The 16,089-nt window shown below is 45.4% G+C and overlaps 1 protein-coding gene and 1 pseudogene across 1 annotated transcript; one reads left to right on the top strand and one right to left on the bottom strand.

Annotated features, from left to right (window-relative positions):
- Nucleotides 1-2,531: 2,531 nt before the first annotated feature.
- Nucleotides 2,532-16,089, top strand: part of LOC145860425 (cytoplasmic dynein 1 light intermediate chain 2-like) — a 17,936-nt pseudogene continuing 4,378 nt past the window's right edge.
- Nucleotides 12,292-13,863, bottom strand: LOC145860314 (sorting nexin-13). Its single transcript, XM_082960672.1, has 4 exons — nucleotides 13,847-13,863; nucleotides 13,019-13,102; nucleotides 12,695-12,797; nucleotides 12,292-12,616 (listed from the first exon to the last, which is right to left on the bottom strand). The coding sequence occupies exons 1-4, from the start codon at nucleotides 13,861-13,863 to the stop codon at nucleotides 12,503-12,505; spliced, it is 318 nt and encodes a 105-aa protein (XP_082816798.1). The 3' UTR covers nucleotides 12,292-12,502.

The following is a 16,089-nucleotide window of genomic DNA, read 5'->3' as shown; positions in this document are numbered from 1 at the left end:
CCTGAATTTGATGTGCAGGTACTGTATGTAGAAGACTAACAGATGAACTGTCAGTATACTCCGTTGAACTGTTGACGATAGTAGTTGCTCTCCAGTGGGTAGAGGACGTACAACCTGTTAGAATTATAGTATTCTCAGATTCCCTGTCTGTATTGAACAGTTTACCATCTGACTAATCTAATAGGAGTGACCTACTATTGGAGGTATTCATGTTATTATGGAGAATTGAGAGAATGGGTGTAGTAGTGAGATTCTGCTGGGTTCCAGCCCATTCGGGTGTGGAAGGGAAATAAATTGTAGACCAGTTAGCCAAAAGAACTTTAAAACGAGATATAATTTATATTAATGTTCCACTGGGTAGAGGTGAAGCCAAATGTAAGATCAGAGTCATTTTGATAGATGTGTGGCAGAAGAGATGGGGACTCAGCCTAAGGGCCTGGCATTTATATGCCCTCCAAAGAAAGGTCAGTGGACCAATATTCCATGGTCAATTTAGGAAGGAAGAGGTGGTGTTTACTCGATTGTGCCTAGTTCATTGTACATTGAACTTGTCATTACATCTGGTTGGCAGCATGTGAATGGTTTGTGTCTGGATTGTATGGTCGATGAAACGGTGGAGCATGTGTTGTTATATTGTTGTATGTTGAAGAGAGGGAAAGAATGAAGTGTAGGGTCATTGAGGTTGGACGTGGTTGGATTGGGGTCGGAAGGGATTTGGGGGATAGAGGGTCTATTAGAAGTTAGCAGGGCTCTTTATTATTCTCTCAGAATGTGGAGCTAATGTTGTAACCAATGATTGACCCCCACACTCCAGCACAGTAGGTGGCGGCATGAACTTTTAACGTTTGGTTGCAGCCCGCTATTATATCATAGAAGAAGAAGAAGAAGAAGAAGAAGAAGAAGAAGAAGAAGAAGCAGAAGGAGAGAGAGAGAGAGAGAGAGAGAGAGAGAGAGAGAGAGAGAGAGAGAGAGAGAGAGAGAGAGAGAGACAGGCAGGCAGGCAGGCAGGCAGGCAGGCAGGCAGGCAGGCAGGCAGGCAGACAGACAGGCAGGCAGGCAGAGGGTGAGATTGAGTCGGTTAAAAATGGCGGGAAAAAAGGAGATGGCGTGTTAAATAAGAATGGTAGAAAGTGTAAGCAGAGTGAGCTGAAGACAGGAGGAGAAATGGAAGTGAATGAGGGCGAAGTATCAGAGGTGGTAGGTATGGTGAAGTTCTCGGAGTCTGAGGCACCGAGGGTCATGATAAAGATGAGTCTGTAAAAGTAGAAGTGAAGTTTTTGGAAAAAGTAGACCCTTTTCCTGTTGGCTGATCCATTTGAGGTTTCAGGATGGGTGAAAACAGAGTTGGTTGCTGTGAGGGTAACCAGAAGTGGTCTTGTGATAACTGTTTGTGTTTCTGCTGGTCAGAGGGAGCAGCCGCTCCGTGTTAAACGAATGGAGACGAGATGTGAATCGTTTTGCTCTTAAGAAAAGGGCGGCATTGAAAGGAGTGATTACTGGGGCAGCGGTAAATGTGAAAGCTGAACAACTGAAGGGGATGATTCCGGGTGTTTGTGATGCTTGTCGTTTGGTGCGACGCAGACAGGGTGGCGTGAGTGGTGAAACAGAAGAATCATTGTCTGCTCTTTTGAGTTTTGAGGTTGAGTCTTTGCCCAACAAAGTGATGTTGGGATATATAAGTTATCCTGTACGAGGTTTTGTGCCGACTACATTACGTTGTTACAGGTGTCAGGCTTATGGGCATGTGGCAGCAGTGTGTAGGAGGGAGGTTCCTAGGTGTGAGAAGTGTGCAGAAGGGCATGAGACAAAGGAATGTGTAGCACTGGGGAAGGTAGTTGTATGTGTTAATTGTAGGGGTGCCCATGGGCCTGGGGATCAGAAATGTCCCGTTGGAGAGAGGCAGGTTGAGGTTTCCAGGGTTATAGTAGTGCAGAAGTTGTCATATGCTGAGGCAGTGAAGAAAGTAGAGGAATATAGGTCAGGGGGAGGGATCCTGAGAGGAGTGGAGTAGTAGATCTATACCAGTACAGAGGGATAAACCAACAAGTGATATATGTTTCAGTAAGATTGGATTGTTTTACATTTATAGGAATGGTTATCAACTGTAATGCAGGGATGGAACGTAAGTGGCAGAAAATAGAGGTTGTGGTGGAAGCTGCAGAGAGGTATTTGGGTGTGACCTGACATCAGAAGAGTTACAGGGTGTGTTGAGTGGTGGTGTCCCATCCTTTTAGGTTGTTGGCCTGAAGTAGGACTAAATAGATTTAAATGATATGTATTATCATTTTTGTGAGTGTAGTGTTAGATGGTAGGGTATTTGTTGTATTTGTCTGTATATATATATATATACAGTACATTTTTTTACATTTAGCAAAGTATAAGGGAATTATACTCCAGCGTAGTAGGTGGCGGTAACGCAACATTTATTGGACGCCAACAGCCGTTATACCTCATTGAAAAAGCCAGCCAGCCAGACAGACAGACAGCCAGCCAGACAGACAGACAGCCAGACAGACAGAGCAGCAGGAAAGATGGCAGTGTCCGGGAGGACTGCTTTATTATCCTCCAACAACAGTGGACTAAACAGCACAGCCGAACAACCAAACACAGAAGACGAAAATGGACAGGACTTATGGTGGGAGCAAATGACACATGTCTGTTTAGATCCAGGACGAGCTTTTAGATGGAGAGCGACTTTTATTGTTCAGACTTGGAGTGGCAGCTCGTCTGACAGCTACCTCCTAACTAGCAGTGGCTAGCCCATTGATGCTAGCGGTAGAGATTGGCTGGGCATACTGAATGAATGGTGATGCTGAGTCTGATGCCTGTGTGGTTTAGTTAGCCTGCTAGCTACTGCATCAGCTATCAGATTGACTGGCTGGCCAGTGATAGCTAGCCTTAGCTAATGCTACTGGTGATGATAAGCGTAACTAGGCAAGCTAACGTTTACTCGTTATCATTTCATTAAGATGTTAGCTAACGAGTCAGCTAGTTAGCTAAATTAGATACCGGGCTGCTCTATCCATCCATCTATCCGTAGGTCTGCTATTCTGAGTGAAGTATCGACGCACTCCAGATCTAAACTACCGTCCAGGAAAACTGTGCTGGTCATGGGTGGGTATCTCCACTTCCCCCCTCATTGGCTAGTCGGTCATGGGTGGGTATCTCCCCTTCCCCCCTCATTGGCTAGTCGGTCATGGGTGGGTATCTCCCCTTCCCCCCCTCATTGGCTAGTCGGTCATGGGTGTGTATCTCTCGACCCCTCATTGGCTAGTCGGTCATGGGTGGGTATCTCTCGACCCCTCATTGGCTAGTCAGTCATGGGTGGGTATCTCTCGACCCCTCATTGGCTAGTCAGTCATGGGTAGGTATCTCTCGACCCCTCATTGGCTAGTCGGTCATGGGTGGGTATCTCTCGACCCCTCATTGGCTAGTCGGTCATGGGTGGGTATCTCTCGACCCCTCATTGGCTAGTCGGTCATGGGTGGGTATCTTCTCTCCCTCTGTCTGTCTGTGTGTGTGTGTGTGTGTGTGTGTGTGTGTGTGTGTGTGTGTGTGTGTGTGTGTGTGTGTGTGTGTGTGTGTGTGTGTGTGTGTGTGTGTGTGCTAGTTGTGATGAGCCTCTCTCCCACACACCCTGTCTTCTATTACAATGATGGACCAATATGTCAGCTAGCATCAGGCTGTATGTTGCCATATAATGACAGCTAGCATCAGGCTGTATGTTGCCATATAATGACAGCTAGCATCAGGCTCTATGTTGCCATATAATGACAGCTATCATCAGGCCTTATGTTGCCATATAATGGCAGCTAGCATCAGGCTTTATGTTGCCATATAATGACAGCTAGCATCAGGCTTTAGGTTGCCATATAATGACAGCTAGCATCAGGCTTTATGTTGCCATATAAAGACAGCTAGCATCAGGCTTTATGTTGCCATATAATGACAGCTAGCATCAGGCTTTATGTTGCCATATAATGACAGCTAGCATCAGGCTTTATGTTGCCATATAATGACAGCTAGCATCAGGCTCTATGTTGCCATATAATGACAGCTAGCATCAGGCTCTATGTTGCCATATAGTGGCAGCTAGCATCAGGCTTTATGTTGCCATATAATGGCAGCTAGCATCAGGCTCTAAGTTGCATTTATGTGGTATTCGGTAGCGAACATTAACTTCTGTGTGTGTCTAGCAATTCTTGTCTCAGTCCAGTCAGTCACATCCGCCTAGCAGTAACAACAGCCAGGCTAATCAGTATGGCGAGTGTGCAAGGATGGAAATTAAGATAGCCTGTTAGCCCGAGGCTAGTACTTTTCAGACCTGGCTAGTAGAAAATGTTCCCAACAAGCCCCCCCGCTGGTGAAATGTCTTTCATAATTTAGCGTAGCACATATCGTTAAGTCCCATCTGTGTGTGTGGAAAGTGGCCTACCCTGCAGTGTTCACTGATAGACCTAATATATACAGTGGCCAGAAAAAGTATGGAAATACCTGGATTTCTGCCTAAATTGGTCATAAAATTTGATCTGATCTTCATCTAAGTCACAACAATAGACAAACACAGTCTGCTTAAACTAATAACATACAAACAAGTATATGTTTTCATGTCTTTATTGAACACATCATGTAAACATTCACAGTGCAGGGTGGGAAAAGTATGTGAACCCTTGGATTTAATAACTGGTTGACCCTCCTCTGGCAGCAATAACCTCAACCAAACATTTTCTGTCGTAGCGGATCAGACCTGCACAATGGTCAGGAGGAATTTTGGACCATTCCTCGTTACAAAACTGTTTCAGTTCAACAATATTCTTGGAATGTCTGGTGTGAACTGCTCTCTTGAGGTCATGCCACAGCATCTCAATCAGGTTGAGGTCAGGTACTGACTGGGCCACTCCAGAAGGCATATTTTCTTCTATTGAAGCCATTCTGTTGTTGATTTACTCCCGTGTTTTGGGTCATGGTCCTGTTGCAGGCCCTGAGGCAGCCCCAAACCATGATGCTCCCTCCACCATACTTTACAGTGAGGTTTTGATGTTGGTGTGATGTGCCTTTTTTTCTCCACACATAGTGTTGTGTTCCTTCCAAACAACTCAACTATAGCTTCATCTGTCCACAGAATATTTTGCCAGTAGCGCTGTGGAACATCCAGGTGCACTTTTGCAAACTTCAGACGTGCAGCAATGTTTTTTTTGGACAGAAGCGGCTTCTTCCGTGGTGTTCTCCCATGAACACCATTCTTGTTTGGTGTTTTACGTATCGTAGACTCGTCAACAGAGATGTTAGCATGTCCCAGAGATTTCTGTAAGTCTTTAGCTGACACTCCAGGATTCTTCTTAACCTCATTGAGCATTTTACACTGTGCTCTTGCAGTCATCTTTGCAGGATGGCCACTCCTAGGGAGAGTAGCCACAGTGCTGAACTTTCTCCATTTATAGACAATTTGTCTTACTGATGAACATCAAGGCTTTTAGAGATTCTTTTGTAAACCTTTACAGCTTTATGCAAGTCAACAATTCTTAACCTTAGGTCTTCTGGGATCTCATTTGTTCGAGGCATGGTTCACATCAGGCAATGCTTTTAGTGAATAGCAAACTCAATCTCATCTCATTGATTGGACTCCAGGTTAGCTGTCTCCTGACTCCAATTAGCTTTTGAAGAAGTCATTAACCTAGGGGTTCATGTACTTTTGTCAACCTACACTGGGAATGTTTAAATGATGTATTCAGTATAGACAAGAAAATACAATACTTTGTGTGTTATTAGTTTAAGCACACTGTTTGTCTATTGTTGTGACTTATATTAAAGATCAGATCAAATTGTATGACCAATTTATGCAGAAATCCAGGTAATTGCAAAGGGTTCTCATACTTTTTCTTGCCACTGTAATGTACCATGCATCCTCTGTTACGTGTCCAATACCTGTCTGACTCTCTCTGTCTGTGCGTGTGTAGGGGATGTGGGCTCGGGGAAGACCACACTGGTTGTTAAGCTACAGGGTGTTGAGGACTTCCTGAAGGGGCGGGGCCTGGAATACCTCTACTTTAGTGTCCATGATGACGACATTGATGGTAACCAATCACAGCTTTCCTCTCAGTTCACAACATCATTTTTTTTTACCACCAGGTCTTTGGCTCTGTCTGTCTGTTGTGTGTGTGTGTGTGTGTGTGTGTGTGTGTGTGTGTGTGTGTGTGTGTGTGTGTGTGTGTGTGTGTGTGTGTGTGTGTGTGTGTGTGTGTGTGTGTGTGTGTGTGTGTGTGTGTGTGTGTGTGTGTGTGTGTGTGTGTGTCAAACCATGTGTAATGCCTGGGTGTTAGATGGGGACCTGTACCATAAAGGTCTGTTGCCGTGCAACGGGAGGTGCTAAAGGACCCGTTGCTATTGGTTACCGTGGACCTGTCGCCGGCCGTGGGTCGCCATGGAATCGCTACAGAAGTGGGCGGCCGTTGCTAGGGAACACATCGACAAGCTCCGGGTCCCCCCAGAAACACTGAAGGAGCTGGAGAACAGATGTGAGACACACACACACGCCATGTTTTCCCCTGTGACCTTTAATCCTTAAGCCCTAGACCTTATCCTGAACAGGCTGGGACTAGATGTATTATTGGCCAGCTCAGTTACTGTAAAAGACAATATGTGAGCCTGTATGGTTCAGCTTGGCTCGATAGTGTGAAAAGGGTTTAACCAACTGCACAAAAAGAACACAGTTTGTGTCTCTGTAGTGGCCAGACGGTTCCAGGAGTACGTGGAGCCAGGCGGGGACGAGAGCTGGAGCCAGGCGGTGACGAGAGCTGGAGCCAGGCGGGGACGAGAGCTGGAGCCAGGCGGGGACGAGAGCTGGAGCCAGGCGGGGACGAGAGCTGGAGCCAGGCGGGGACGAGAGCTGGAGCCAGGCGGGGACGAGAGCTGGAGCCAGGCGGGGACGAGAGCTGGAGCCAGGCGGGGACGAGAGCTGGAGCCAGGCGGGGACGAGAGCTGGAGCCAGGCGGTGACGAGAGCTGGAGCCAGGCGGGGACGAGAGCTGGAGCCAGGCGGGGACGAGAGCTGGAGCCAGGCGGGGACGAGAGCTGGAGCCAGGCGGGGACGAGAGCTGGAGCCAGGCGGGGACGAGAGCTGGAGCCAGGCGGGGACGAGAGCTGGAGCCAGGCGGGGACGAGAGCTGGAGCCAGGCGGGGACGAGAGCTGGAGCCAGGCGGGGACGAGAGCTGGAGCCAGGCGGGGACGAGAGCACTCCCCAGAGGAGGAGGGCGTTTTGCTGCCGCTCGGGGAAAACACACTCGCACACAACCTGGGACTGCCCATGGTGGTGGTCTGCACTAAGGTACACACACACACACACACACACACACACACACACACACACACACACACACACACACACACACACACACACACACACACACACACACACACACACACACACACACACACACACACACACACAGTCTTGTTTTAAGTTCCTCGGCGTACACATCACGGACAAAACTGAAATGGTCCATCCACACAGACAGCGTGGTGAAGAAGGCGCAGCAGCGCCTCTTCAACCTCAGGAGGCTGAAGAAATTCGGCTTGTCACCGAAAACACTCACAAACTTTTACAGATGCACAATTGAGAGCATCCTGTCGGGCTGTATCACCGCCTGGTACGGCAGCTGCTCCGCCCATAACCGGAAGGCTCTCCAGAGGGTGGTGAGGTCTGCACAACGCATCACCGGGGGAAAACTACCTGCCCTCCAGGACACCTACAGCACCCGATGTCACAGGAAGGCCAAAATGATCATCAAGGACAACAACCACCCGAGCCACTGCCTGTTCACCCTGCTGTCATCCAGAAGGCGAGGTCAGTACAGGTGCATCAAAGATGAGAACGAGAGACTGAAAAACAGCTTCTATCTCAAGGCCATCAGACTGTTAAACAGCCATCACTAACATTGAGTGGCTGCTGCCAACATACTGACTCAACTCCAACCACTTTATTAATGGTAAAATTGATATAATCAATTTCTCACTAGCCACTTTATATTACATAATGTTTACTTACCCTACATTACTCATCTCTTATGTATGCTATACCGTCTACTGCATCTTGCCATCTGATGAAATTAGATGTATCACTAGCCACTTTAAACAATGCCACTTGTATCACTAGCCACCTTAAACAATGCTGCTTTATATGTTTTCATACCCTACAATACTCATCTCATATGTATATACTGTACTCTATATCAAATCAATCAAATCAATCAAATGTATTTTTATATAGCCCTTCGTACATCAGCTGATATCTCAAAGTGCTGTACAGAAACCCAGCCTAAAACCCCAAACAGCAAGCAAAGCATGTGAAAGAAGCACGGTGGCTAGGAAAAACTCCCTAGGAAAAACTCCCTAGAAAGGCCAAAAACCTAGGAAGAAACCTAGAGAGGAACTAGGCTATGAGGGGTGGCCAGTCCTCTTCTGGCTGTGCAGGGTGGATATTATAACAGAACATGGTCAAGATGTTAAAATGTTAAAATGTTCATAAATGACCAGCATGGTCAAATAATAATAATCATAGTAGTTGTCGAGGGTGCAACAAGCACGTCCGGTGAACAGGTCAGGGTTCCATAGCCGCAGGCAGAACAGTTGAAACTGGAGCAGCAGCACGGCCAGGTGGACTGGGGACAGCAAGGAGTCATCATACCAGGTAGTCCTGAGGCATGGTCCTAGGGCTCAGGTCCTCCGAGAGAAAGACAGAAAGAGAGAAAGAGAGAATAATAGAGAGCATATTTAAATTCACACAGGACACCGGATAAGACAAGAGAAATACTCCAGATGTAACAGACTGACCCTAGCCCCCCGACACATAAACTACTGCAGCATAAATACTGGAGGCTGAGACAGGAGGGATCAGAAGACACTGTGGCCCCATCCGATGATACCCCCGGACAGGGCCAAACAGGCAGGATATAACCCCACCCACTTTGCCAAAGCACAGCCCCCACACCACTAGAGGGATGTCTCCAACCACCAACTTACCGTCCTAAGACAAGGCCGAGTATAGCCCACAACGATCTCCGCCATGGCACAACCCAAGGGGGGGCGCCAACCCAGACAGGAAGACCACGTCATTGACTCAACCCAAGTGACGCACCCCTCCCATGGACGGCATGGAAGAACACCAGTAAGCCAGTGACTCAGCCCCTGTAAAAGGGTTAGAGGCAGAGAATCCCAGTGGAAAGAGGGGAACCGGCAAGGCAGAGACAGCAAGGGCGGTTCGTTGCTCCAGCCTTTCCGTTCACCTTCACACTCCTGGGCCAGACTATACTTAATCATAGGACCTACTGAAGAGATAAGTCTTCAGTAAAGACTTAAAGGTTGAGACTGAGTCTGCGTCTCTCACATTGGTAGGCAGACCATTCCATAAAAATGGAGCTCTATAGGAGAAAGCCCTACCTCCAGCCGTTTGCTTAGAAATTCTAGGGACAATTAGGAGGCCTGCGTCTTGTGACCGTAGCGTACGTGTAGGTATGTACGGCAGGACCAAATCGGAAAGATAGGTAGGAGCAAGCCCATGTAATGCTTTGTAGGTTAGCAGTAAAACCTTGAAATCAGCCCTTGCCTTAACAGGAAGCCAGTGTAGGGAGGCTAGCACTGGAGTAATATGATCTAATTTTTTGGTTCTAATCAGGATTCTAGCAGCCGTATTTAGCACTAACTGAAGTTTATTTAGTGCTTTATCCGGGTAGCCGGAAAGTAAAGCATTGCAGTAGTCCAGCCTAGAAGTAACAAAAGCATGGATTAATTTTTCTGCGTCATTTTTGGACAGAAAATTTCTGATTTTTGCAATGTTACGTAGATGGAAAAAAGCTGTCTTTGAAACAGTCTTGATATGTTCTTCAAAAGAGAGATCAGGGTCCAGAGTAACGCCGAGGTCTTTCACAGTTTTATTTGAGACGACTGTACAACCATCCAGATTAATTGTCAGATTCAACAGAAGATCTCTTTGTTTCTTGGGACCTAGAACAAGCATCTCTGTTTTGTCCGAGTTTAAAAGTAGAAAGTTTGCAGCCATCCACTTCTTTATGTCTGAAACACAGGCTTCTAGCGAGGGCAATTTTGGGGCTTCACCATGTTTCATTGAAATGTACAGCTGTGTGTCGTCCGCATAGCAGTGAAATTTAACATTATGTTTTCGAATGACATCCCCAAGAGGTAAAATATATAGTGAAAACAATAGTGGTCCTAAAACGGAACCTTGAGGAACACCGAAATTTACAATTGATTTGTCAGAGGACAAACCATTCACAGAGACAAACTGATATCTTTCCGACAGATAAGATCTAAACCAGGCCAGAACTTGTCCATGTAGACCAATTTGGGTTTCCAATCTCTCCAAAAGAATGTGGTGATCGATGGTATCAAAAGCGGCACTAAGATCTAGGAGCACGAGGACAGATGCAGAGCCTCGGTCTGACGTCATTAAAAGGTAATTTACCACCTTCACAAGTGCAGTCTCAGTGCTATGATGGGGTCTAAAACCAGACTGAAGCGTTTCGTATACATTGTTTGTCTTCAGGAAGGCAGTGAGTTGCTGTGCAACAGCTTTTTCTAAAATTTTTGAGAGGAATGGAAGATTCGATATAGGCCGATAGTTTTTTATAATTTCTGGATCAAGATTCGGCTTTTTCAAGAGAGGCTTTAATACTGCCACTTTTAGTGAGCTTGGTACACATCCGGTGGATAGAGAGCCGTTTATTATGTTCAACATAGGAGGGCCAAGCACAGGAAGCAGCTCTTTCAGTAGTTTAGTTGGAATAGGGTCCAGTATGCAGCTTGAGGGTTTGGAGGCCATGATTATTTTCATCATTGTGTCAAGAGATATAGTACTAAAACACTTTAGTATCTCCCTTGATCCTAGGTCCTGGCAGAGTTGTGTAGACTCAGGACAATGGAGCTTTGGAGGAATACCCAGATTTAAAGAGGAGTCTGTAATTTGCTTTCTAATGATCATGATCTTTTCCTCAAAGAAGTTCATAAATGTATTACTGCTGAAGTGAAAGCCATCCTCCATTTGCGAAGGCTGCTTTTTAGTTAGCTTTGCGACAGTATCAAAAAGAAATTTCGGATTGTTCTTATTTTCCTCAATTAAGTTGGAAAAATAGGATGATCGAGCAGCAGTGAGGGCTCTTCGATACTGCACGGTACTGTCTTTCCAAGCTAGTCGGAAGACTTCCAGTTTGGTGTGGCACCATTTCCGCTCCAATTTTCTGGAAGCTTGCTTCAGAGCTCGTGTATTTTCTGTATACCAGGGAGCTAGTTTCTTATGACAGATGTTTTTAGTTTTTAGGGGTGCAACTGCATCTAGGGTATTGCGCAAGGTTAAATTGAGTTCCTCGGTTAGGTGGTTAACTGATTTTTGTCCTCTGACGTCCTTGGGTAGGCAGAGGCAGTCTGGAAGGGCATCAAGGAATCTTTGGGTTGTCTGAGAATTTATAGCACGACTTTTAATGCTCCTCGGTTGGGGTCTGAGCAGATTATTTGTTGCAATTGCAAACGTAATAAAATGGTGGTCCGATAGTCCAGGATTATGAGGAAAAACATTAAGATCCACAACATTTATTCCATGGGACAAAACTAGGTCCAGAGTATGACTGTGGCAGTGAGTAGGTCCAGAGACATGTTGGACAAAACCCACTGAGTCGATGATGGCTCCGAAAGCCTTTTGGAGTGGGTCTGTGGACTTTTCCATGTGAATGTTAAAGTCACCAAAAATTAGAATATTATCTGCTATGACTACAAGATCCGATAGGAATTCAGGGAACTCAGTGAGGAACACTGCATATGGCCCAGGAGGCCTGTAAACAGTAGCTATAAAAAGTGAGTGAGTAGGCTGCATAGATTTCATGACTAGAAGCTCAAAAGACGAAAACGTCATTGTTTTTTTTTTTGTAAATTGAAATTTGCTATCGTAAATGTTAGCAACACCTCCGCCTTTGCCGGATGCACGGGGGGTATGGTCACTAGTGTAATCAGGGGGTGAGGCCTCATTTAACACAGTAAATTCATCAGGCTTAACCAAATAGTTAGCCGGACTATCTGCATTGACCCCCACCCCACCCCCCTTGTACTTGATTTAATTTTTGCACCTTAAAAAGGTCATTTTCCCACAATTGCATTTTCAGCAACGGTCATATGCTTGTGCTTCTCAGAATCATCTCTCCCTCCTCCATGTCACAGAGGGGAGAAGGAGTGAGAGTCAGCAGCCGATAGCGAAACAGGGACAGGCAGATACTTTAATACTTTAATCAACGTAACGCATAGGCTACTAACGATGACCAAATCATGTTTTTAGAACAATCAATCAATCTACAAGAACGGAAATTACAGACGTAAGCAAAATCAACTCTCTATCCAACTTGGTCATAGTTGGATAGAGAGAAGAAGCTAGTAAGCAGAAAGTAACTCGTCAGGCCGTGTCATCACTGTGCTCCCTCTCTGTTTGTTTTCACACACCCATTCTTCATCCTTCTGTTGAGTCACTAACCTGTTGAAGAGGCTTGTCTATGTAGTTGGAGCCAGTCAGTCTCCTGTCTATCTGGATAGGCTTTGGCTCCAGCCTCATCTCATCCAATGTCTGGGAGAGGGGAGAGAGGGAGATAGTTATGTGTGTGTGGTGTGTGGTGTGTGGTGTGTGCGCGTGTGTGAGTCCTACCTTCAGTATACCCGTTTGCGTGGCCGGAAGATAGGAGTGTTCACACCTCTCTAGATGTTTCTCTGAGTTGGTTTTACCAAACAACAGAGTGACCGCAAAACCACTGGTGAGGAGAGAAGGGGAGGCAGGTGACGGGGTGAGGAGAGGAAAGAGGTGAGGAGAGAGGTGAGAAGAGGAGAGGAAGGATGAGGGCGAGGACAGGGGTGAAGAGAGAAGGGAGAGAACAGGTAAACCAGATTTTAAAACAACAAAGATGACAGCCCATTTCATATGAACACATCTATAAATGACTTCATAACTGAAAAACTTGTTGTATACACTTACCCTCCTACGAAGCAGAAGATATAGAAGGCCAGGTAGAAGACAGCGAAGGGTCCAAACGTGATGAGGAACAGCCTGCTGCCTGGCCTGCACCCTATTTCATTGTGGAGCTAGAGGAGTTAGAGCCCTGTCTATGTTCGTAGATAAGATGAGAGCACCCCTCCAGCTAGGATGGAGTCCGTCACTCCTCAACAGGCCAGGCTTGGTCCTGTTTGTGGGTGAGTCCCAGAAAGAGGGCCAATTATCTACAAATTCTATCTTTTGGGAGGGGCAGAAAACAGTTTTCAACCAGCGATTGAGTTGTGAGGGAGAACCGGTTGAAAGTTTCTGTCCGCTGAATAAGCGACACCGGTTGAGCATTCCTACAGCGTTTCCCTCCAGAAGCCATGAGAAAGATGTCCGGCTGCGGGGACCGTGCGAGGGGGTTTATACTAACGTTACTATCTGTACTTACTGGTGGCACAGACGCTGTTTCATCCTTTCCTACACTGAAATTACCCTTGCCTAACGATCGCGTCTGAAGCTGGGCTTGCAGCACAGCTATCCTTGCCGTAAGGCGATCGTTCTCCTGTATATTATAAGTACAAAGACTGCAATTAGAAGGCATCATGTTAATGTTACTTAGCTTCGGCTGTTTGAAGTCCTGACGAACCATGTCCAGATAAAACCTCCGGGGTGAAAAAGTTGAATGAAAAAAGTTGAGTGAGGGAAAAAGTAAAAATATACAGTAATGAAAAAGTAAAAAACCGTCAGGTAGCAAAGTAAGATCGGCAACAAAACGCACAGCAGCGTAAACAAGTCTGCAAGTTGTGACCATCTACTGAATCTTGCCTATGCCGTTCGGCCATCACTCATTTATATATTTTTATGTACATATTCGTACTCATTCCTTTATACTTGTGTGTATAAGGTAGTTGTTGTGAAATTGTTAGATTACTTGTTAGATATTACTGCATGGTCAGAACTAGAAGCACAAGCATTTCGCTACACTTGCATCAACACCTGCTAACCATGTGCATGTGACAAATACATTTGATTTGATTTTGATTTGATAACTAACCTAGTGGGGACACACAATCCAGTCCCATTCAAAATCCTATTCTCCATAACCCTAGCTGCTAACCCTAATTCTAACACAAATTCTAACCTTAACCCTAAACCTCTTAGAAATAGCATTTGACCTTGTGGGAACTCTGTTCACTAAGTATAGTTAAACACACACACACACAACACACAACACAACACACACACACACACACACACACACACACACACACTCACACACACACTCACACTCACACACACACATACACACACACACACATACACACACACACACACACACACACACACACACACACAGAGGAAGTGTCCCTATCCCATCTGTTTCACTGTGATGTTATCAGTTGGCTGGAGAAGGAGCATGACTACATATAACCTCTGACCTCTAACCTGTGTGTTGCAGTGCGATGCCATCAATACGTTGGAGAAGGAGCATGACTACAAAGACGTACAGCTGGACTTTATTCAGTCATACATCAGACGCTTCTGTCTACAGTGTATCTTAACTAGAGGTCAACCGATTAATCGGAATGGCCGATTAATTAGGGCCGATTTCAAGTTTTCATAACAATTGGTAATCGATATTTTTGGCCACCGATTTGACGATTTAAAAAATGTTTTATTTTTTTATATAAATATTTTTTAACTAGACAAGTCAGTTAAGAACACATTCTTATGTTCAATGACGGCCTAGGAACAGTGGGTTAACTGCCTTGTTCAGGGGCAGAACGACAGATTTTTACCTTGTCAGCTTGGGGATTCAATCTTGCAACCTTACAGTTAACTAGTCCAACGCTCTAACCACCTGCTTTACATTGCACTCCACGAGGAGCCTGCCTGTTACGCGAATGCAGTAAGAAGCCAAGGTAAGTTGCTAGCTAGCATTAAACATATCTTATAAAAAACAATCAATCAATCATAAACACTAGTTAACTACACATGGTTGATGATATTACTAGTTTATCTAGCCTGTCCTGCGTTGCATATAATCGATGCGGTGCGCATTCGCGAAAAAGGACGGTCGTTGCTCCAACTTGTACCTAACCATAAACATCAATGTCTTTCTTAAAATCAAAACACAAGTATATATTTTTAAACCTGCATATTTAGCTAAAAGAAATCCAATTCAGCAGGCAATATTAACCAGGTGAAATTGTGTCACTTCTCTTCCGTTCATTGCACGCAGAGTCAGGGTATATGCAACAGTTTGGGCCGCCTGGCTCGTTGCGAACTAATTTGCCAGAATTTTACGTAATTATGACATAACATTGAACGTTGTGCAATGTAACAGGAATATTTAGACTTATGGATGCCACCCGTTTAGATAAAATACGGAACGGTTCCGTATTTCACTGAAAGAATAAACGTGATAGTTTCCGGATTCGACCATATTAATGACCTAAGGCTCGTTTTTCTGTGTGTTATTATGTTATAATTAAGTCTATGATTTCATAGAGCAGTCTGACTGAGCGATGGTAGGCACCAGCAGGCTCGTAAGCATTCATTCAAAACAGCACTTTCGTGCGTTTTGCCAGCAGCCCTTCGCAATGCATTGCGCTGTTTATGACTTCAAGCCTATCAACTCCCGAGATTAGGCTGGTGTAACCGATGTGAAATGGCTAGCTAGTTAGCGGGTGCGCGCTAATAGCGTTTCAAACGTCACTCACTCTGAGACTTGGAGTAGTTGTTCCACATGCTCTACATGGGTAACGCTGCTTCGAGGGTGGCTGTTGTCGATGTGTTCCTGGTTTGAGCCCAGGTAGGAGCGAGGAGAGGGACGGAAGCTATACTGTTACACTGGCAATACTAAAGTGCCTATAAGAACATCCAATAGTCAAAGGTATATGAAATACAAATCGTATAGAGAGAAATAGTCCTATAATTCCTATAATAACTACAACCTAAAACTTCTTACCTGGGAATATTGAAGACTCATGTTAAAAGGAACCACCAGCTTTCATATGTTGTCATGTTCTGAGCAAGGAACTTAAACGTTAGCTTTCTTACATGGC

This window comes from Salmo salar, chromosome 14, assembly GCF_965601325.2.
Source record: "Salmo salar chromosome 14, fSalSal1, whole genome shotgun sequence".
In the NCBI taxonomy this organism is placed as follows: Eukaryota; Metazoa; Chordata; class Actinopteri; order Salmoniformes; family Salmonidae; genus Salmo; species Salmo salar.
The sequence above is the reverse complement of the archived record's forward strand: the minus strand, read 5'-3'. Positions and strand labels throughout refer to the sequence as shown.

Coding starts and splice junctions, on each gene's coding strand:
- LOC145860314 (XM_082960672.1), bottom strand. Junction 12,798..13,018: donor ATCTTCTGCTTCGTAGGAGG/GTAAGTGTATAC, acceptor TCTCCTCACCAG/TGGTTTTGCGGTCACTCTGT. Junction 12,617..12,694: donor CGCAAACGGGTATACTGAAG/GTAGGACTCACA, acceptor CCCCTCTCCCAG/ACATTGGATGAGATGAGGCT.